The sequence below is a fragment of the Perca fluviatilis genome, chromosome 1 (genome assembly GCF_010015445.1).
Source record: "Perca fluviatilis chromosome 1, GENO_Pfluv_1.0, whole genome shotgun sequence".
In the NCBI taxonomy this organism is placed as follows: domain Eukaryota; kingdom Metazoa; phylum Chordata; class Actinopteri; order Perciformes; family Percidae; genus Perca; species Perca fluviatilis.
The window spans coordinates 8,889,561-8,912,379 of NC_053112.1; the positions used below are offsets into that span (position 1 = coordinate 8,889,561).

The 22,819-nt window shown below is 40.7% G+C and overlaps 1 protein-coding gene and 1 long non-coding RNA gene across 3 annotated transcripts; one reads left to right on the top strand and one right to left on the bottom strand.

Annotated features, from left to right (window-relative positions):
• Nucleotides 1–1,285: 1,285 nt before the first annotated feature.
• LOC120558812 lies at nucleotides 1,286–2,803 on the bottom strand. Its single transcript, XR_005639204.1, has 3 exons — nucleotides 2,567–2,803; nucleotides 1,980–2,031; nucleotides 1,286–1,393 (listed from the first exon to the last, which is right to left on the bottom strand). It is a non-coding gene; the product is annotated as an uncharacterized LOC120558812 (long non-coding RNA).
• zbtb45 (zinc finger and BTB domain containing 45) lies at nucleotides 1,755–22,348 on the top strand. Of its 2 annotated transcripts, XM_039800068.1 has the most exons (7): nucleotides 1,755–2,065; nucleotides 3,213–4,581; nucleotides 4,961–5,095; nucleotides 9,102–9,242; nucleotides 12,259–12,529; nucleotides 16,063–16,410; nucleotides 21,116–22,348. In XM_039800068.1, exons 2-7 carry the CDS (start codon nucleotides 3,490–3,492, stop codon nucleotides 21,148–21,150), a joined length of 2,022 nt encoding a protein of 673 aa, XP_039656002.1. In that variant the 5' UTR covers nucleotides 1,755–2,065; nucleotides 3,213–3,489; the 3' UTR covers nucleotides 21,151–22,348. The 2 variants fall into 2 exon arrangements, with proteins under 2 accessions (XP_039656002.1, XP_039656000.1); XM_039800066.1 differs by lacking the exon at nucleotides 21,116–22,348 and having other exon boundaries at nucleotides 1,756–2,065; nucleotides 16,063–18,404.
• The last annotated feature ends 471 nt before the right edge of the window (nucleotides 22,349–22,819 follow it).

Genomic DNA, 22,819 nt, shown 5'->3' on the forward strand with positions numbered 1-22,819 from the left:
GCTTTTGTGTGTATTTGTGGCTGAGTGTCAGTGAGTCTTACTGTAATGACCTGTAGCTTTCAATGTCCAAAGCTCTTAGGAGACTGCATGCCTTACATTAAGACAAAAGGAAAGTATTGGATCATTTTCTTTTTTTGTTTCATTTTTTATTTTTTTTTTCACCTCAATATAGATTTGTGATCAACACAGTGAAAAGTGAATTCATTAAATTATATTTTGTTGTGGAGTAAATCCTGGTGTCTCTTTTTTAAACTATCAAGCAGGGGGAGGCATGCACAAACTTGTTATACTTCTAATACTCACGGACAGACATGTTATTACAGACAATGTGGGGGCACTTATCGGATACAAAAGGAAGAGAAAATGTGCTTCAAATAAGGCTTAGTTCAGGGGCCATACCTGTGTGGGTGTTCAGGGCCTTGAAGAAAGAAATATGTATTTGTAATACAACGAGTTGTTCCTCATGGAATTCCACAAGACGTCTTCTAAAGAAAAGGAGGTCCTGTTTATTCGAAAGGACGCCATGAAGGGTTCTTTTCCCTCAACAGATTCTATTATTTCTATGAAACGGTATTAAGTCAATAACTGGTTAATATCATGGCTGCAAATTGCACCATGATATTTGATACATTTTAGAGCTGCGTTCTAACGATTATTTTCACTGTCGATCAATCTGTTGATTATTTTCTCGATAAATCAATTAGTTGCTTGGTCTATAAAAATGTTAGAAAATGGTGAAAAGTGTTTCCCAAAGTCCAAGATGACGTCCTCAAATGTCTTGTTTTCTCCACAACTCAAAGATATTCAGTTTACTGTCACAGAGGAGTGAAGAAACTAGAACCATATTCACATTTAAGAAGCTGGAATCCAAGATTTGACTTTTTACCCCATAAAAAAATTAAACCGTTGAAACAAGTGTTTTAAATAGCTGACGATTAATTTAATATGTCGACAAATAATCGATTAATCTTTGCAGCGCTACACCATTTGTCAAAAGTTTCCACTAGATGTCTGCAAAAGCAGAATTTTCATGCTGGGTTTTGGTGCTATTTATCGGCTGCAGTTGATTTTTTTAAGACAAAAGTACAAAAAAAAAGGTTGTTTCTTCATTGCACAATTATTTGGACAATTTCTATGAGTAAATAATTACCTATTTAATCTTTAGAGGTCTTAAAATGATCAAAACAAACATGTGCCAGACTCATGTGCTCATCATCTGGCAAAGGGGCTGTAACTGACTTGATTCTTACTAGTTCACTCAGCATTTGCAGTATTGCATTGTACTCACTTCAAGTGATTGTCCTTGAAAGTACAAGCTGACCCTGGATCTCGCTGTGCGGAGCTCACCAGACCTGCTGCCACTGTCACCGAAGTTTATCCACCCGGAACAGGGCTACAGAACAGAGAGGATAACTCACTGCACAAATGCCCTTAAATACACATTCACACATGCTGTGTGCACGCTCAACATCTGAACAGTGATTGTCAATGTCAACAATGATTTCATCATGGACTACTATGAATATTACATTGTTGCTATTGTACTTATCCAATACAATGCATTTATTATATTAATTCCCTCCATTATGCTGATGCCATGAACAAACTCCACCATGAGTACACATTACAATCAAATGTTTAGATTAGAGTTAAACAATAGGATATGAGTTTATGTGCATCATTCTTTTGTTACAGTGTTTCCTGCAGTGTGCGTGGGTGTGTAAAGGTGTGTTTTGCTGTCTGGTGGCTGTGTGTTTTAACGTGGGTTTGTGTGCAGGCATTTGTCCTACTTTTTAAAAAAGGATGTGAGCCCGTATGTACCTTTATGCGAGAGAAGCACTGCGTGCACATTTGTGGATGGTTTATCTGGCGTGGAGCATGAGAAACTCCACATCCCCTTTTTTGTGCAGAGCTCTGTATGTACGCGCGGGTCTGTGAGTGTGTGTTTATGTGCATGTGTGTTTGTTTCAGGCGCTCACCAGGTTGGGTGCGTTATACTGGGGGGTTCTTGCTGCATCCATCTGCCTGAAACTAAAAAGCCCCGAGCTGTCACTGCACATTCCAGGTATGTAGTCACGATAAAACAACATGCAAGGACACGGGTCAACTACCTGACTGTTACGTTAACGCGCTCTGTACAGAAAAAGGGTGGTAGCCCATTAGCTCGCAAGCTAACTTAACTAGTTGTTTTTTGTACAATTTGCGCTAGCTAGCTAGTAACCGAGCTACGTTAGCATTGTATTGGAGCGTGGGGGCGAGCTCCGATAGCTGCTTTTATGTTATGCCAGGCAAGTTGCCAGTTACCTTTCGATATTTAACTATTCGCGTTCGTGTTTTAGTCGATGGCGACGCTCCGTTTGCATGTAGAAATCGGTACATTTCGTGCAGATTTCCGTGCTGGAGCTAAGCGGCTAATGTCAACAGCTAACGCTAGCTAACGTTAGCCTGTCACTGTTAATCTAGTCGCTTGTTGCTGGCGCTAACGTCGGCTGGTCAGTAACCTATTTACTGGAATTGGCAGTTAAATTTGATTAATGAGGTGTTTTAATTGTTGAGCTTCTACTACCTCACTGATGGTTCGTCTTTTTAGCATCACTAACAGCTAAAATTATCTTTGGTGTTGCGTTACCGGCCACCCGCTGAGCAGAATAGCCAAATAAACTGACCCGAGGAGCTACTGGACTCGCGCACGGCACGTGCTGTCATTTGTCCGAAACAGGTGTTCCAGATGATGCACGCGACTTAATTGCTGGTTATTAGCAGCTTCTTAGTTGTCGCCTTCATCCACAGCCGTGTGACTTGGCTCGAAAATGACACAAATCATTGTACAAAAATGTATGCAACTGACGGTAATGATTGTTAGCAGTATCGAATAATATGTTTTTATTTATATTTTTATTATATGTTTTTATTTATAACATGAATTCTAAAGTGTCCTAAAATGTCGGAAAATTGTGAAAAAATACCCATCACGATGTTTCAGTTGGTCTGACCAGCAGTACAAAACTCAAAGATGATGAATTTTCAGTCATTCAAAGCAAAGAAAAGTATACTTTTTATATATATTTTTTTTATATTTGACAAGCTAGAATAAGGGAATATGTGGTATTTTGGCTACATAAATGACTTAAATAAATTAGTCAACTATCAAGTTTGTTGTTGATTGATTCATCAATTCTTTGACTTATTGTCATTGTGATTCATTTCAACAGGGTTTTGAGAGAGACCGCGACGCTGGTGGAAACAACCTCTTGACGTCACTCACGAGAACAAAGGCAGCTCCTCTCGCACTTAAACCACAGCAGAGCCGCAAGCTTCCGTCAGACTCATGACTGTCTGAGGGGACGAGGACCCACCGTGGCCCATGCACTGTACCCGTTTCCCTCCCTGTCCTCCTTATCCCTCAAGCTGACGCAAAACCCCAGACACCTACCCCCTCTTCCCCACCCCCACTCCCACCCCATCCCCAGCGACTCGCCCCCTCCCGCCATGGTGTCCGGCACGGAAACCGTGCACTACATCCACCTTCACAACTCCAGCCAGTCGGTGCTGGAAGCCCTGCGCACGCAGCGGCGCGAGGGCCTCTTCTGCGACGTGACCGTGCGGATCCACGACGCTTCGCTGCGCGCCCACGCCTGCGTCCTGGCGGCCGGCAGCCCCTTCTTCCAGGACAAGCTGCTGCTGGGTCACTCTGAAATCTCTGTGCCGCCGCTGGTGCCCGCCGAAACCGTGAAGCAGCTTGTGGACTTCATGTACAGCGGCTCGCTGGTGGTGCTGCAGTCGCAGGCCCTGTGCATCCTCACCGCCGCCAGCATCTTGCAAATCAAGACGGTCATCGACGAGTGCACCCAGATCATCTCTCAGAGGAAGGCAGCGGCCACGGCGGCGGCGGCGGCCGCAGCAGCGGCGGCCGCAGCAGCAGCAGCAGCAGGAGGAGGTGGAGGAGGAGGAGGAGGAGGCGGAGGGATGCTCGGAGGAGTTCACCCCAAACAAGAAGAGCGTGGCGGGGGGAAAGGGAGAGAGAGTGGTGGTGGTGGTGGGAGCTGTTCGGTTGGCGCAGGTGGAGGTTACGCAAACTTCCCCAACTTCATGGCCGAATGCGCGGCCACTAACATGGGCGGGGGGTTGGGGGGTGCCAGCGTCAGCGAGAGCGGCCCAGGCCCGATGGAGCAATCTAGCGCAGTGAGTCTGATGGCACTGGGCGACATGGGCCCCGGCTCCATGTGCGGCGGCGAAGGACTGAGCTCCGGGGCCGCCGCCGCCATCCTCATGAAGCAGAGCCCCAGCTGCACTCAGGACGTCAGGTACAAGCTCCGAGACCTGTTGGCGCAGACGGCCAACGGAGCCAGCACTAGTAGCACAGGGAACCTCTCGGCGGGCTGCAGCTCCGGCGTGGGCAGCGTGGACAGCATCGGCAGGGACAGCCTCCGCGGCAACACGACGGACCTCTCCGATGACCTGGTGGGGATGGACCGATACAGCGAGGAGGAGGACTTGGACGGGAGAGAGCGGGGAAGAGACGGAGACAGAGACAGGGGGGCGGGCCACAGTCGCAAGCAGAGGCAGCCGCTGAGGCTCCAGGTAGGGGGATAAGGGGAAGGGTTGCCATGGTTACAGCTTTAAGGCATGCAGAGCTGCAACGGTTTGCTTTTCTTTTCCTTTTTCTGCTTTTTCCCTCTTCTCGCACTGCATTGGCGTATATCGCTGAGATGTTTCTGCACATTGCACAGTTGAAGAGGAGCTCTCGTCTCAACTTCAGCAGTAATTGCTTTGTTGATGTCCTATGGACTTCTGCATATTTCCTGTAGGTCATTAAACTTATTAGTACCTGCTTGGAGGGGCTGTGGCCAGGTCAATTCGCATTTTTTTTTTTTTTTTTTCCTGCCTTCTAGGTCTTGCTCACTGTTGTAAATGTAATTTCTGTACTGCTTTAAATTGGAACTGATCTTATTCTCTCTAGGTGCTGGGAGGAGAAGGAGTGGTGGTGAAAGATGAAGGGGTTCAGGACCCGGATGGGACCGTCTATGCCTTGGAGGACGGGAGCCGAGACAGACAGCAGGAGGGCTCCCAGGAATCCATGGCAGGCTTCGGACAGGTGGGTGTAGCTCAGAGCTGAGCTGCAGCTATAGCAGCCAATGAAAAAAGACCTACTGATGATAAACGAAAGAAAATTATAAAATGCAAGACCTTGTTAATGATGTCAAGCTTACTTTTACTAAACATTTAAATAATTTATCGACCACTGCTTGCTGGACAAGGACACCATTCAGAGCTAAAAACGTAATGCAGATTGTGCCTTGTTTTCAAGGGAATACTTTGGTTAAAAATGTGCTTCGGAACTGAAACTTTTAGAATTACCTCCATTGTGTGAAATGTATTCCCAGCATTTCTGTCACACGTCCTGAAGTAAGTAGAGGGAAAAAAACAAACATGATGGGGCGGATTTATGCCGCAGCCTGCTATACCCAGCAGAATACACAAGGAACATCTGCCAAACAGTCAAAAGGATTCAGCCTTGCCTGTCAGTTTTTTCAAAAGTGCTGCAGAGTAAGTGAAGATCGGAAATGGAATAATCCACCCAATTTAGGAGGTTCAGTTTTTCACGCAAAGCACAGCATGTGATCGACAATTTACCCAGCACTGCTTGAAATAATCTGATCTTGTGTCTATGAGCGGTTTTTCAGTTGTGCTCTTTAGTTCACATGACAGGATGTGAAGCGGTTTCTTTACCTGCATATCGCAGTACCGACTGTTTGGAACCCAATTTATCATAGAACGTTGCATTTGCCCTTCGCTGCTGGAAGTGTAAGAAGAAAAACAGAAACAATTACACAGTCTATGGTCTATAAGTATCCATCTGTAATCAGATGTCATCATTCTGATAAGCTGTCAAGCTACTGGTCACATGGTGATAGCAGGTGGAAATGTTGCAAATTCATATGCAGAACCTCTTCATTACCATATTGGATTTACAGCATTGTATTAGTATGAAGTGTCTTGATTTTTATAGGCATTTAATTCAGTCAGTTAACCAAAAACAGACATTTCGCTCTGTTTTTTGAGAGTGGCTTTTCCAATAAATTTCCAGAAAATATACCAAATAATAATGCATATCAAATTGCATATACCGTAGGGCTGCACTATATGAGGAAACTATGCCATATTGTTGAATGTCACGATAACGATATTACTTACGATATACAGTATAAACAGATATTAAAGTGTACTCTGTTCCAAGGTTATTATAGTTTTGCATTTTTCATGCGTTTTTATTTTTATTTCGTTTTGACTTTTTGTTTTCAAATTCAGTTTAGTTTTAATTAGTTTTTAAAGCGGCTTTGCTAGTTTAATTTAGTTTTAATTTTTTTGAAAATGCTTAGTCTTAATTTAGTTTTTATTAGTTTTAGTCTTTTTTGTTTTGTAATATGGGTTATTTGTCGGGGGCAAGATTCAGAAAGGTCAGAAAAAAGTATTGTGTCATAATAATTCAACAAAAACATCATACAATGTATTTAACAATAACACCAGTACATAAATGTACATATGATGATGAGCACAGATATGTAAACAGTCTACACAGGATGCCACAGTAAGTGCAAAATGTGTTAGTAACTGTGCCAGGAAAAAAAACTAAATAGCCAACAGACTGAAGAAGACAAACATCAACAGGGGTTCTCCTTGCCCTGTCACTGCTTGTTAAGGTAAGCTAGGTTAGCCTCCTTGTGCGCACTTCTCAAATGTAGTTTAAAATTCGTGGGATTTTTCCCTTTAATAAATTGTCCACATATTTTACCACCTTCCATTGCGAGGCACTTGCTTTTATCTGACCCAGTCATAATCAAATAGGACTCTGCCACTTTCTTCCGACTTTCGGTACCGCTATGATGCCAGGCATGGACATTGTTGTGTTCAATTTGACGTGGAATGTCAGAATTTCTGGGTTCCCAGTCAGAAACTATATATGTCTACGGCATAGACTGAATAAAACAGGTCTATGGTCGGAAATGTCAACTCTGAAAGATATGACGTTATTTGCTCAAGACATTGACAGAGACGAAAACTAAGGACATTTACTCGATTATTTTATTTTAGTTAGTTTTGCAAACAGACATTACAGTTTTAGTTTAGTTATCTGTTTGTTTTTTTTGTAATGCCTCGTTTTTATTTTTATTTCAGTTAAAGTGATGGTTCGGAGTAATTCACCCTAATTCACCTGGTCCTTTGCACCATGACCTCGAAAACACTTCCAGAAGCTTTTTTCCGGTCGAATTTGGGAGAATAGCGTGAGTAGCGTTATCAGCTGAATAGTTTACGCGCAGAGGCTATGGACCACGTTTGTATCTTGTAAATTACCCATATTAATGCCCGAAATTATACCAAACGTTTACAGTAGTACAAATAGGTTATGCTCTCATAAACGATGGATTGGATTTATAACACTTGATTCCTGCTGGCTTCTGCTCTTTGCTGTTGTTGTTGTTGAGACGAGTGCTTAGGGACATCTACAAATTACAACACCGAAAAGAGATGCAACAAAAATATTTTTTAATTTAACTTTTTTTTTAAGTAAGTGCTGTAGTATAACTAGCAGGAGACAAGTAATAATTGAGGTAAGTTTGGAGACATTACCTTATTTAATCATTGAATTAATAAATATTTTTGTTGTATCTCTTTTCGGTGTAGTAATTTGTAGACGGCCCTAAGCACTCGTCTAACTGCAGGTAGCAGCAGCAGCAGCAACAGAGAGCAGAAGCCAGCAGGCAAGTGTTATTTACATAAACCTCTGGTGTACTTACAAACTTTCCAATATATTGTTTTTTGAGAGCATAACCTATTTGTACTACTTGTAGACGTTTGGTATCATTTCGGGCATTATTAGTGGGGTAACTTACAAGATACAAACGTGGGTCCGTTAGCCCCTGCGCTAAGCTATTCAGCTGATAACGCTACTCTAGCTAACTCTCCCAATGTTCGTCCCAGGTTAAAAAAGCTTCTGGGGGGGTGTTTGGCTCGAGGTCATGGTGCAAAGGACCCTAGGGTGAATTACTCCGAACCATCACTTTAACGACAATGTTTTTTCCCTCCTAGTTTTCGTTATTTCGTTCGTTTTCGTTAACGATTATAACCTTGCTCAGTTCTGGCTTTCTTCGCTTTAGTATTCTTCTAAAATACAACAAATTGCTTGTTGAATTTAAAACAAATAAAAGGGAATCATTTCTAACATTCTTTTATTGAACACATTGAAGATTGAATTGAACGTAAAAGGCACTACTTAAAAAAGAATGAGTTACATTTTAATTTGCAGTTTTTTTACTGATATTTTCTTTCAACTAACACAAAAAATCTCGTAGTGTCTGTCGAGATATGTTGCAGCCTTTGCCGAAAATGTTTTGCGGTGTTGGTTTTTAGGGAGAGGTGAAAAAAAAAATTTTTTTTTTGTGCTCTTTTAATATTTATTTTTTTTTTTTTTTTTTTTTTTTTTTTTTTTTTTTTATTTTTTTTTTTTTTTTTTTTTTGTTTTTTTTGTTTTAAATTTCTTTTAGCGTGTTGGGGGTGGGGGGTGGGTTTGTTTTTTTTTTTTTTTTTTTTTTAATTTTTTTTTTTTTTTTTTTTTTTTTTTGTTTTTTTTCTCTTATTTTAATTTTATTTTTTTTTTTTTTTTTTTTTTTTTATTGGTGTTGTGGGGGAGTGGGGGGGGGTGCGGAAAGTGGGTTTGTGTGGGTTTTTGGGGTGTTTTTGTTTTGTTTGGTGTGGTGGGGTGAAATAATAATTTTTGTGTGTGGATGGTTTTGGGGGAGGCGGAGGGAACACAAAAAAATGTAGTTAAGGATTTGTTTCTTTTTGCACACACTCAGCAAAGCAGCATATAGACAGGCAAGATCTACACCCGTGTGGCAGGTGAGTGTGCAGTGACCTGCTTAAAGATCATGTATACGTCATTAGGAGACCTTGAGAGTTCATAGTGTATTAAACAGGAGGGGTTTTAGATTTATTTTAGCAACAATCCTTGAAACTGCTGCCAAAACATAATGTCAGATTTTTTTTTTCATCTGAGATATGTGCGCTGGGATCCTAAATTGTGCCTGTGTGCGTCTTTTCAGGATTTCTACGACGAGCAGGGGGTGTTTTCGGAGAGCTTCTGGCCCCAGAGTGAGCCTCCGCAGGCCATGGCTTTCAACCCCAGAGGAAGGGTCAACAAGCCTCTGACTCCGCCTCCAACCACGCAGTCCATCAACAACCAGGTCCGTGTGCTCAGTGGCTCATGTTATACGCCGTGATTACATTGAAGCTGTACTGCAATTACAAAAATGTTTCTACAAACTGAGTATAGAGTTCAAAGGCTGGCAGAGCGATGACAAAGAATGTGCCAGAGGCACAGTTACAGTTAGTGTGTGTGTTACAGTTGGAAACAAAACAGACACCACAACCCTGTGTGCTCTGCTAGTTCCTCGCTGTAAACTATTGTAGATAAATAATAATACATTAACTAAGTGCTGAAACTTCAAAGTTAGTTGATTGATTGATTGATTGATTAAGAACTGTCTTTTAACCAACAATTGAATCAAAATCAAAGTACACTCAACGATCTATTGGGCTCAAAAGTCTATGAAATTGTGATATCAGATCATTCTCCGGTTTATTGTCTTTTTGTGCCAACAGAAAATAAACTGAGTGATTGAATATGGAGAATGAATGTGCCCATATTATGAAAAAATCACTTTTTCTGGGATTTGGGGTGTTATTTTTTGTCTCTGGTGCTTCCACACGCATACAAACTTTGAAAAAAAATCCACCCATGCTGTTTTGAGTGAGATACGGTTTCTGCATGTGTCCTGCCTTCAGTCTCCGGGTGAGCTGGTCAAAATCTGCACGGCTGTCTACGTCACTAGGCGAAACGAGCTGGCTAACTGCAACTGTTAGCATGCTACCTCGTTCTCAATAGCAAAGCACTGCTACAACACACACAAGTTCACCATAATCTACAAAAGAACTACTTACATGTGTGCCCTCGTTTAGAAGAAGTCTCCCAGCTAATCCTGCCTTGTCAGCCTTTCTTTTACTGTCTGTGGAGCTAGCTGACATGATCTACGATCTGAGCTACTGCGCATGTGCGAGATAGTACAGAAGAAAAGAGGTCTCACTCTGTAGCTAAAACAGAGAACTGAACACAAGGTGAAAAGAGGAGCTGCAGCAGTGAAAGAAAGAGCTGTGCAGTACGACAAAAATATGGTGGTTTTTTGAAAACCATGTAAACCTATTCTGGTACAACCTTAAAATACAATTATGAACCTGAAAATGAGCATAATATGGGTGCTTTGAAGATGCAGAGTTCATAAGATACATTAATTAGAAAATACATCACTTTATTATCACACATATGGTGGAGGAACAAAACAACACAGCTTTCACAAAATGAATTCAAGCCAAACCAACAGTAATTGTGAAAGATAAGGGTTCAAATGTCTTAATATGGAATAATACATAAATCAACAACACTTTTAAACCTTTGTATGAAGATGATTTACACGTCCCACTACCAACCTTTTTTTTTTTTTTTTGGGATACAATAAAACTGAAAAGATTTCTTAAAATCAGAAATATCTTCTGTTGAAATATTACAAACAACTAAAACAATTGCACTCAAAAAAAGCTCCAGGGATGGATGGGTTTCTATACCTTTAAGGGTGTTAGGATGCCAATAGGTTGAGCATGAATGAATGAATAAAAACAGTGATATGACTGGACGTACAGTATGGCATTCCCAACATATCAAAAGACAAGGACACGGTAATTAAATTCAAAAGCTGAATGCTTTCTAAGACACGGTCCATTTAGCCAAGACAGCTGCTGTATTTCTTCTAGTTTTTGCAATGCTCAAGTGATTGACAGGAAAACAGTATTGAACAAAATGCAGCACTTAAGTAAAAGAAAAATCACTCAAACAGTCAAACTGTGAAACAAAGACAACATAAAACCAAGCGAAACGCCTCAGTTTTAGTTTGATGGATTTTTTTTTTTTTTCCCAGGCCCTTGCCTCCACAGTTTGATTGACAGATGTGTTGACTTTGAAAATGAAAATGCAATGAGGGTTTGCATTTTAAGTTTTGTTGAAGAGACACATGACTATGTGGAAATGTAGATGTAAACGGAGCCACTGCCATTAAATTGTCAACCTCGTACAATATTAATTATACAAGTGAATTATAATCACCTTTTTGACAAAGATAATTTGATTAGAATTTTTTTATATATATATATATATATATATATATATATATATATATATATATATATATATATATATATATATATATATATATATATATATATATATATATATAAAATTCTAATCAAATTATCTTTATATATACTTCTTTTTGAAACTTTTTTGATTTAAATGACAGGGACAAGAAAAACCCTTCAAATCTAGTTTGCAAATTATATATACAGTGTATAATTATGGTTATTAGTGTACTTTTGATACGTCTACATAGATGACATATTTTCTTTTGTAAGAGATGAAAAACGTGTAAAAAGACTAATTAAAATAAATTAGAAACTATAAAAAGAAATGAGAAAAACCCAGGTAAGAGACATGACAACAACCAGACATTTGAAAGCTAATAAAGATATATGAATACATGACAGTACATTGAATAAATAATACATTAGAACACATACAAAAATACTTTGGAAAATAATATTGGCAGACAGTGTGTGTAGCGAAAATTTAAAACGTGAACTTGTCTTTTGCATCAGACTTTTTTATTTTTAAGATTAATTTTTTCAGGCATTTTAGGCCTTTATTTCCATAGGACAGATGAAGACATGAGAGGGGGGAATGACATGCAGCAAAGGGCCACAGGTCAGAGTTGAACCCGCGGCAGCTGCGTCAAGGAGTAAACCTCCACATATGTGCGCCTGCTCTACCAACTGAGCTAACCCGGCCACTTGCATCAGACTTTCAAGTTACGTGATAATTACTAGTGATGTGGAAAAGAAATGCAATGCAAAAGACAAGTTCAGTGACAATCATTTTCATTAAATATCTTCATTGATTTTCAATTTCCCCCAAAAAATAATAAACACAACAGCACCGCGCAAAAAAAAGCATATCCCTAAGATTATCCCTCATATCTGTAGATATAGATAAAGAAAGGAATATACAAACCTGTATACAGTTCATTAGTTCAGCAGATTTTCACTTTTATTCTAGTAATGGTAAGAGATTTTATCCAACTTTGTTTTCGTCCTCAGCTTCTCTTCCAGTACCCGGTGAGCCAGTCGCAGCCAGCTCCGTTCTATGTGGGCGGGCCCATGGGTGGGATCGACAGCATGGCGGGGACTGAGCCTCAGCAGGCCCCGCCTCCTGCGCCGATGACCCCGGCCCCGCCTCCCTCCAACTCCTCCTGCTCTGCAGGCCCCTCCCCTTCCTCCCAGGGATCTGAGACCTCGTTCGACTGCACGCACTGTGGCAAATCTTTACGTTCCAGGAAGAACTACAGCAAGCACATGTTCATCCACTCTGGTAAGACGCGTCTCCTTCTCCTCCACCTTCTTATTTCTTTCTTTTCTTTCTTTCCTAATAATATCTTTTTATATAAACAATGAATCAAATGACGTGGAAAACATGTCCGTTAGGTTTCACCATCCAGTTGGGTCAGCCCAGTGTCCTTTAGAGAGACTCTCTTTCAATGGCGCCTGAGCCGTAAGGAACGTACAGCCCAGTCTTACAAAAAATGTTACAGGCGATCACAAGGGTAAGAATTTGGTTTTAAATTTTTCGATTATTGACTTTTCTGCATCGAGACATGATCTTTCAAGAGAGAGTCGCGAAGCATCAGAATAGTTTTTTTACCCCAGCCCTATCCTTTACAGTGACAAAAATAGAGATTATCATAGAGTATCACCAACTCTGCCTATCTGTCCCTTTTAGCTCATTGTTTGGGTTTTACGGCACATCTACTCTCTGTTTTGAATCAAAGTCGTTCTTATCAAACCCTGTTATGGGACAGCGGCAAAAGGAAGACAGACACAGTTAGCTAATGAAGAAACTGGAATAGCTAGCAGCTAGATATTATTCTCAGGTGGTGGTGGTGGAGACCAAACATGAGCCTAAAGGGGGAGTGAATATTAGACACTCATCAGGTGGACACAATGTGGACTCAGTTGATGACTCCTCTAGCTATCAAGGTTATATTTTATTGAGTCAGCCTGGGTTGACTCAATAACGTGATTTTCCTACACTGCAACTGGACTGATTGTTAGTCAGAATCAGGTGTGTTAATGCAGACACACATTTAAAATATGCAGGGCGGTTGTCCACAGCACAATGCCTGATTAGATACATGTATGATCATCTTGCACTGCTCAAACTCCGAACCATTGAGGCCATAGGCAGTTTCTGATCTCAGGGAGCTATTATCTGGGTGATGTCACCAGTGGCATCGCAACGCCTAGTAGACAAGGAGCAGGCTTGCATGAAAATGCTGAATTTTAAGCTGCTGTAAAAAAATTAATTTCTTATTAGAAAATTCTGAGAATTTGTGTACTTGGTTAAGACGACATAGAGATGCCTGTAATTTATTTTCACAAGGATCAATAAATGCCAAACTGATGTTTAAAGATGCTCTATTTTGTATTGACTGCAATGCGTAGATTAGGACACAATTTAAAAAATAAATAAATATATGAATTTCACTTTTTGAGATAAAGTTCTGAAATGTTGCACACCAAATCTACAGTGATCTTCAGATGATGTGAATTTTTTCCATGAACATCAAAGACTTACTGCAATTTCTTCCAAACTACAGTATTTGTTTACATTACTGTATGCAGTAAAACGTTTTAATGCACTGTGGGCTCAATTTTTGATACATCATGGAAAGTTTGTGGAGGACAGTCTGGAGATGAAGTTGCCCAAATTTGGTGTCAATTGAAACAAAAATGTGGGAGGAGATAGGTTTAAGAAGTTTTGCATTTTTTTGCAAAAAGTAGAGTGATGAACTTCAAAATTGCCACAAGGTAAAAGCAAAGTACAGGTTCTTCTCTATTGGGGCTAAAGTTTGGCGTAAGTTGCGACTTTGTAGCATGCACGACTGATTTGTTATGATTTTTTAAAGGCTGTTGTAGCGCCACCATCAGGAAAATTGGCACACAAATCACACTGATTGCATTTGGCATAGGACTGGACTTGTGTGCAAAGTTTGGTGAGTTTCCGTTAGGGCTGGGCGATAAAACGATAACGATATGTATCGCGATAGACACGTAATCAATATCAATAGAAAATGCGTTCGATAAAACGTTCGATAACTTGTTTTTCTTCTTCGGACGAAACCAGAAGTTGCGAAGCAAGTTTGGTTGCATGAACAAAGGCACTCACTCTCTGGTAACCTAGCAACGTAGGGAGTGACACTCTAACAGCCAATCATGTAACAGTATCATGTTTGGTTGCGCCCATCGCTGTCTCGCGGTGTGTGGCTACTACAATAACCGAACCGGGCGGTGTAGCGATAAGTGGAAAGTGAGTGCCGCAGCGAGCGAGGAAATTGTTGATAAAACAGGAAAAGTCAGTATGGCAGTTTTGGGGATTTTATAAGTCTGACCGTCGTCCCCACCAACACTACCGCAAACTTGTTTTACCACCTTAGCCGCGCTCATACTTTGGAGCACAGCCGTATTCGTCAGCAACGTCCAACAACATCTGCAGCTGCTACACCGCACAAGCAGCAGACCGCCATGGAGAGGTACTCTGCATCAGTGCCTTACTAAACGCTACAAAGAAATAACAGAGGCAGACGTGCTGAGCACTGTCCAGAAGCCAGGTTACCAACCTAGCACTAAACCTGCAGAAAATAGTTCTTCTCAGGTTTCAGGTTTCTCTATGTTTATATTTAACACTTTGCACCATTTTATTACACCTTATTAAGCAATTCTTACTTATTCTTTCTTCACTGTGATTTTACACTTATGTTTACATTTTAATTATTTGAGTGATTTCCATGGTTGTGTTGACATTTCTGCTTTTATAACTGAGGGGATTATAATCAGAGGAAGGTTAAGTTTAAAATAAAAATGTTTAAATTTAAAATATTTTTCTCCTGGTCCTTATTTCAAATAGGTCATAAAAAATATCAATAATTATCGATATCGACCGATATGAAACACTTATATCGTGATACAGTGTTCAGCCATATCGCCCAGCCCTAGTTTCCGTGCATGGGAACATGGATTTCTTAGGAAGAAGAAGAAGAAGAAGAAGAATACAGGCTTCGCTGCTCGGCCCCTAATGATATATCAAGTGTGTGCGTGTCTGTCAGCTTGTTGTGGAGTTTGTCTGTCCCAAAGTGGCCAAAAATAAACTCCTCACTGCAGCTTTAATTCTCACATCATCTGTCAGCAGCTTTGAACCTTGAGCTTCTGAATAGGTAGAGGCCCACATCTCAGGATGCTGCATAGCTTCATATATCAATCATCGAGTGTCATTCATTATTGATAATATAGAGGGTCCTCTCTGAATACATCTACCTGAACAATAAGCAAAACCTGTAATAAAACTTCTTAGAACAGTTGATCAATATTTACTTTCTAATTTTAATTCAAAAGCAGGCATCACTGTATTTATCCGAATTTCAATTTCTGTTATCAGAGGAGGCAAAATGTGTAGATATTGGATACAAATATCGCCATCCTCAATGAAAAATATTGGAGTTCAAAAGCATATATGAGTTGGGTTCTACTTTGCTCTTTGGCATTATGGCCATGGTATATGACAAATGTGGATTAGAAGATTAGATATGAAATAGTCAAATTGATGTTAAATGCAATGAACTGTGTTCCATTGCTAAACTATTCACACAACAAAATCCTCGATTACAGATTTAGTTAATTTTCAGGTACATTTTGGTTAGAATCCTTTATAATTTATTCAATTCATGTAATTTACCCTCCACTTGAACAAAAGGAAAACGGCTAAATGATTCAGATGGACTGACAAAGTTTTGTGTGGCTATGTATATACTGTATGACTGACTGTCTGTCTGTGCATACCTGTGCCTCCAGGTCAGAAACCTCATCAGTGCTCCATCTGCTGGCGCTCCTTCTCCCTGCGTGACTACCTCCTCAAACACATGGTGGTGCACACCGGCGTCAGGGCTTTCCAGTGCTCCATGTGCGGCAAGCGCTTCACCCAGAAAAGCTCGCTCAACGTGCACATGCGCACCCACCGTGCCGAGCGCACATTCCAGTGCAACGTGTGCCACCGGGCCTTCACCCACCGCACCTTGCTGGAGCGCCACGCCCTGCAGCATGCCCACCACGCGCCCCAGGGCCAAGGCCAAGGCCAGGGGCGTGGAGCCGACATGACCTCACCTACCAAGCACAGTCCTCCGGCTCTGGGAGGGCCCTCAGGTATGGCTGGCGCGGCTGGCATGGTCGGCAGCATGGCCAACATGCCCAGCCACGGAGCTTCCTCCACCTAGAGAGAGAGAGAGAGAGAGAGAGAGAGAGTGAGGGAGGGGGAGACACGGCGGGGGAGGTCAGTGAACCCATTCCTTGAACCGACACTTATTTGGTCCTAACAGCCTTGTTGATCTTTTGTTCTGGTGAGAACAGCGCTGACAGGTTCCCATTGTTTTAGCTTATCGACACCATCGATCAGGGTTCCTACACAGGGCTGGAAAGGCGTTTTTGAAGATTAAAAATGATTGGAATTGCCCAAGAATCCTGGAAAAGTTTGTAAAAAAAAAAATGTGTTGTGACATTTGTTGCTGTGACGAATGTAGAGCGACATCGCCAGTAACCACATACCTTGTTGAACAGCCATCCAGAATCCAGTCAAACCGTTATTGTTTTGGTAGAAGCGAGTCTTAACCGTTGAAACCGAGAATGTGTAGGAACCCTGTTTAAACGACACCAGAGAGTCACCAAAGAGGTTAGGAATGCAGAACGGGTTTGGGAGTAGCTGAGGGCGAGGGGAGTCGTAGGGTTTCTATGTGGAGGTGATGGTGGGGTGGGTATTGGGGTAATATGGAGATGCAAGTTAGGGGAAATTCGGGGAAGGAAGGGCTAGTGGGGAGGAGCGTTGCAGGTTGTTTTGTGTTTTTTACCCTCAATTCATTTAATTCAAGTTGAAAATTGGAGTTCATTCAGTCCTGTTCACAATCTAATTTGTGAAGCACTTTGTTTATCCCGAGATCTCAGCAAAGTGGCCGAGGAAACGGTATTAACCGAAATAATCCAGTAGCGCGTATTATCGAAACTTCTCCGGTCAAACGATACCTGCATTTGATCATTTTTGTAGCTACATCTAGAAAAAAATCCCCGCAAGCATTCTTTCAACGGGATATCATGACTTTGTGTAAACATACACGCCACTTTCCACTTAAAGCCAAGTGGCGTGTTGTCTGTATGCATTTTGAGCTATCCGCGTGTATGTCTATGCTCTGTACAGCGGACGGCAGTCTGAAACGTCACAGCGTAAACATACACCGTGTGTTATCGCCAGGCTACGGTTGGGTTTAGAAACGTCACACGCGGGTTGGGTTTAGGAAAAGAAGAATGGGGTTGGGTTTAGGAAAAGAAGAATGGGGTTGGGTTTAGGAAAAGAAGAATGGGGTTGGGTTTAGGAAAACGACAAATGTGGAGAGGAAACATCACACGCAGGAAGCGATCCCCGCTCTCCTGGGTGAAAGTCCTGTGTTTTACCCATCCTCCACCCCGACCAACTTCCAACTCAACGTCCAACTACGCGGATTGCAAGGCAATGTAAGTCAATGGAGGCCAAACGGCGTTGATAAGCACGCTAAAAAATGACTATGCGTCTTGATAACACGCCAATAATGGCATACGAATTGGCGTGTCATACATACGCCACCTCGTGAGATCAGTCTGATTCTTTGATTGAATGCGATGCGTGATTGGCCCACTACAGAGTTGGCAGTTCAGCGTGCCGAGATGCCACCAAAACGTCCGATATTATGGCTACATGCGAGAAAGATTATTTCAAATGAAGTACTGTATCAGTATCACTTTAACAGTACTGGTATTGGCACTGGTATTGGCATTTTTTAAGTGATACCCAGCACTACATAAGAGGCAATTGCTAGAGTTGAAAGTGTTTCAACTTGAACAAATTTGCACATATCCCAAAGCTGTTTTACTCCACTCCATGAAAGTAGATAAAAGAAAGATCAGGTCAGAATTTTTAGTATGGATTTGTCTCCGCTGTAGTCCAATGTGTTTTTCCTGTCTGTCTGTGGCTAAAAACACACTTTCAAATTCTCTTAAAAAGGAAAATTTGCTTCCCATTCAGTTTTAAACAAACCTTAAGAGCCTCATAGTTTTTCAAGTTTTCCCATTTTTGAATATATATAAAAAAAAAAAAAAAGCACGTCCTGAATTAACTGAATTGAATGTGAATGAAGTTCGGAGCTATTCATGGGCAAACTAGGGTGACAAAGAAGGTTGTTGGTGAATAATTCGATGAAGAAGAAAAGTAGTCCGAGCAGAGTGAGACTACAGCAGGGAGGAGAGGGAGGGAGGGACGGGGGAGGGAGGGAGGTGGGGGCGGGGGGGCGAGATGCACAGCAGCATGAATGAAATTCCCCATCATCCATCAGACAGCTTTGTAACATTTTCCACAGGCGCCACTGGTCGGCCCCAGGATCATATACCTCGAACCAGGACGAGCCCCCGGCGGCTCGGAGGGACACTATTTTCTCTTTTGAAATGTTTGGGAAACATTTCAGCATGTTTTACACACACACACACACACACACACACACACACACACACACACCTACAATTACCTCGGTGGTCCAAAGACAGGCATTATGCTTCACATCTTTAAAGCTACATCAAGCGAAGAAACAGTGAAAACTAAAGCTACAATAGATCAGTTTACTTTTTTTTTTAAACTTACTAAATTAATTCTATCTAAAATTCCTATACATCGCTATGACGCTCAGTTTGGCATTTGTTGCTCATGTGATTCTTTGATGCAGAAATAAGGCAGAACATTTAAAAAAAAAAAAAAACTAAAAAACTTTTAAAGTGAAAGAGCCATTCAGAGGAAGTTAAACGTTGAATAACTATGACAAATCAATGATTTTTATCAGGATTTTTAATGAGTGTTTGTGTTTGTCTTTTGGGGCTCTGGTTAATAATAAATGGGGAAGTGTTTGTTGCTTAAAAAAAAAAAACGATAAGAGCTTTTCTCGCAGCACTATAAAAAACAACTTTTTAACGTTTTAGTAAAACTAAATTAATCATGAAAATGTACAATCACCCCTACAAGTTTTGACAAAGTCAAACTCGTGATAATGTGAATTATCACCATAATATTTATTACAATTTGATCTCTATGCACAATTAAGTTTGCACATCATATTACTTAGACCTAGATGTTGTTGTCCCCTAAAGTATTTGGCCTAAGATTGTTTTTTTGTTTGTTTTTTTTCCCCATTTTTTTCACCTAAAAGGTGATCTTAAAAAGACCTTACGTGTCCCTGCTTTTTGCTCATTTTCCTTCATGTTTGTCAGTCGGCGTATTATATGATATTCAGTAGTTTACTTAAGCTTTGTAAGAGCCTTCTAATTGACATGATTTCCTAAGTGGACCTCACTTTAACAAGTGAGACATTTTTTTTGAGCTTGAGAACTTTGCGAAGGGATGAGATAATTTGACTTCAATATCACTTTTAATCGAAACGTATTTTCATTTAAATGAGTGGATCCGGCGAAGACGCAGGTTGAAATGCTTTCCGTCTGGACTTCACTATAAATATTGACATTCAATGTCCCATTTAAATGTGGAAAAAAAAAAAAAACTGCTTATTTACACGGAGCGGGCCTGGCAGCGTGAGTTCATTGGCCTCTGAACATTGCTAATTAATTTGCAGACTCAGAAGTACATTTCGTCTGCATTGTGGATGAACTGAATTTAAATAAGAGTTTAAGAGAAGCTGGACTAAAAGTCCTCCAACTCACTGTTGGTTATAAGCTATATATAAAATTTAACGCCAAACATTTGGTGCTTTTTTGGGGTATTTACCTCATTCGCCAGTTGCCAACACCATGCTGTGGTCTGGGTTTGGTAAATAAGCAGTGTTGAGCTGTTTCAGAGGTTTGATCTATCCTCAGCAGTGGAAGTGGTTTTGGTGCATATTGTCTGAGGCGGACCCTTGTACAGTACTGTAATATTTGTGCTTTGAAGCCATGTCAGCGCATTGTAACGTACTTTGTTATGCCTTTTTTATTTTCATTTCTTTTATTGGGAGGGGAGTTGACAATTGTTTTTCTACATTAATATTTCTTTCTCAGAGGTTAAATATGTCAGAAGAAGAAACTGTCATTTTATAATGAGAAGAAAAAAAAAATCACTTGTCATCGTAAAACCACATCTTTTATTGTATAAAAAGACTAAAGGCATGATTTTAACTTTTTTCTGAGAACTTAGATGTCGTACTCAATGAATTAATTGAATTTTAAAGATGAGTGATTTCAAAGATTTCTTTCTCCAAATAAAAAGTCTTCTATGGCTCCAGGCCAGCTGCTCGTCACTGAGGTGAATTATTGTGTGCGTGCGTGCGTGCGCGTGCGTGCGGCGTGCGTGTGTGTGCGCGTGTGTGCGCGCGCGTGTGTGTGTGTGTCTGTGTGTTCAGATTTTGCTTGATTAAAATGTGGTTAACATCGGTCGTGTGGTTGTTTTGTGCGAAGCGTCGGTGGAAGAGGAATTCAGATTTACTTGCTTAAAAGTTGCTCTACCACATTATAAAGATACTTTATTACAAGTAAAGTATTGGCAATTGTAAGAAGACAATTTGAAAGCTCCAATATGAAACAAAAAAAACTACTTTCAAATGTGCAAACTAACTTTTAACTCTAGTTCCGCAAACTTATTCTTCAAATTGTTGAATGGTTTCTGCGTTCCTGCAGCCGTACTGTAGTTTCTCTGTCTGTATTCAACGCTCAACACAAAAGGCCTTTTAGGTGTTCTCTTATCTCTGCCATACCTCAAACTCCCAACAAATTTATCATGAGGACAGTGTAGAAGCTGTCTTTCCTTGAAGGCCCATAGATAATCTATTTTTTTCTTCTTTTTTTTACCCTGCAGCTCAGGCCTTTGAAGGTCTGGCTGGTCGTGGCTGAACTCTGTCCAGAAGGCATCTGTTACTCAACAACATCTGTTCCTGTTACTCTCTTTCTCCCAGCATGCCGAGGGACACACAGGCCTCTCCCAAGGGTGGCCTTTTGTGTGCGCCATTGTCAATTCCATCATTGTCTGCTGAAGTCTGTTCCCATAATGCCGCGGGGGTTATAAACCCCTTCGGAGGCCAACTTCACCGGGCTAATGATTTACAGTTATTTGTGTCTAAATACAATCAGCGTCTTTATGGGGCAATTAAGAGAGAAAACGGAGGGGACTTTAAAGAGGTAATTGTGGAAAAAAATCGAAACGTAGGCAGAAATAAAGTGTGTTCTCTCTCTTACATGAAGGCTGTGTTCAGATACTAGTGAGGGAAAAAAAAAAGCCACTAAAGTAACATTTGCTGGGAACAGGAAGGGTGTAAAAACTAAAACCCAAAGGGTTGGATGTCCAGTAGGCGTTCCTTTACATTGATCAGAATTTTAGAGCCATGAATTACCTGACTTGGTCTTTAGGAGGAGAAATAGGAGTGGTAAATCTAGCGTAGGGACATTGTTTTTTATGAATAGGCCCCCTCTCCCGTCTCCAGGGAGACACTTTCAACTTCTGGCAGTAGCCAACAGTGTGGGCATAGAACAGCCCACTATGGGGTCGCCAGGGGAAGACAACAGATGTTACTGATTAACTTTGCTCACAGACCCCTAAAGAAGTGTTTTTCAGAGTGCTTGCAGATGGACAAAACAAAAGTTGGACGAAATTTGTTCAAGTTTAGCAATATTTATTTGGAAAAATAGTCTTGGCTAATTCCTTCATTCAAAAACGGTAAAGGAGACGGTAACATAACAATTTGTACAGTACAATCCCTCTTAAATAACATTTTCTTAAAAAAAAAAAAGAAAAAAAAAAAAAAAGAGTCCCATTGACCTGAAGTGCCTTTGCAAATATCATCGTTTTAAAAAAGCAACTTAAATAATCGTAACAAACATCACAAATATACAATACAAAATAAAAATAACACAAAATCATTAAATTAACTTTAAATTAAATCATAGTTTTAAATCATAACTTTTTTCTTGTTTTTTTCTTTCTTTATTTTACAAAAGGACAATCTGTATCAAAAAGCAACATTTTTTTATTTATTTTTTTTAAATTAAGACAGAGTTTCCATGTCCCAAATAGAAACCAAAAAAAAAAAAAAAATGAACAATACTATGTCATAAATGGTTTTGGAGGGCTTTAGGGAAGAAAACGCACTTCAGTTTAACACAGTGATCAAGTATACATACAGTCTTCACAGGAGCAGTGATGGGAGCACAGCCCATGTGAACAGCCTCGTGAAGAACAGGCCAGTATGGCCAAACATCCACCGTTTGATGCAGTTCCTGCGCTCAGCAACGGCGTGTGGGTTAGAGAAAAGGCCTGGGTGCAAATGTTGCAAAAACAAAAATCGTAGCGTCGCCGCGTTATCGCCACGAGACAGTGTCCGTTTATATGTCTTTTTTTTTTTTTTTTTTTTTTTTTTTTAACCCCCACTCCCCGATAAAAAGGCAGAACAGAAAGCTAAGTGGCAGTTTTATTTTTTTTTTACCCCGCCAGTTCTTATCCCACAGGCCGCCGCTGCCTGCGCTTATTTTCCAGTAGAGAACCAGCTCACTCTGAATATCAGTTAAA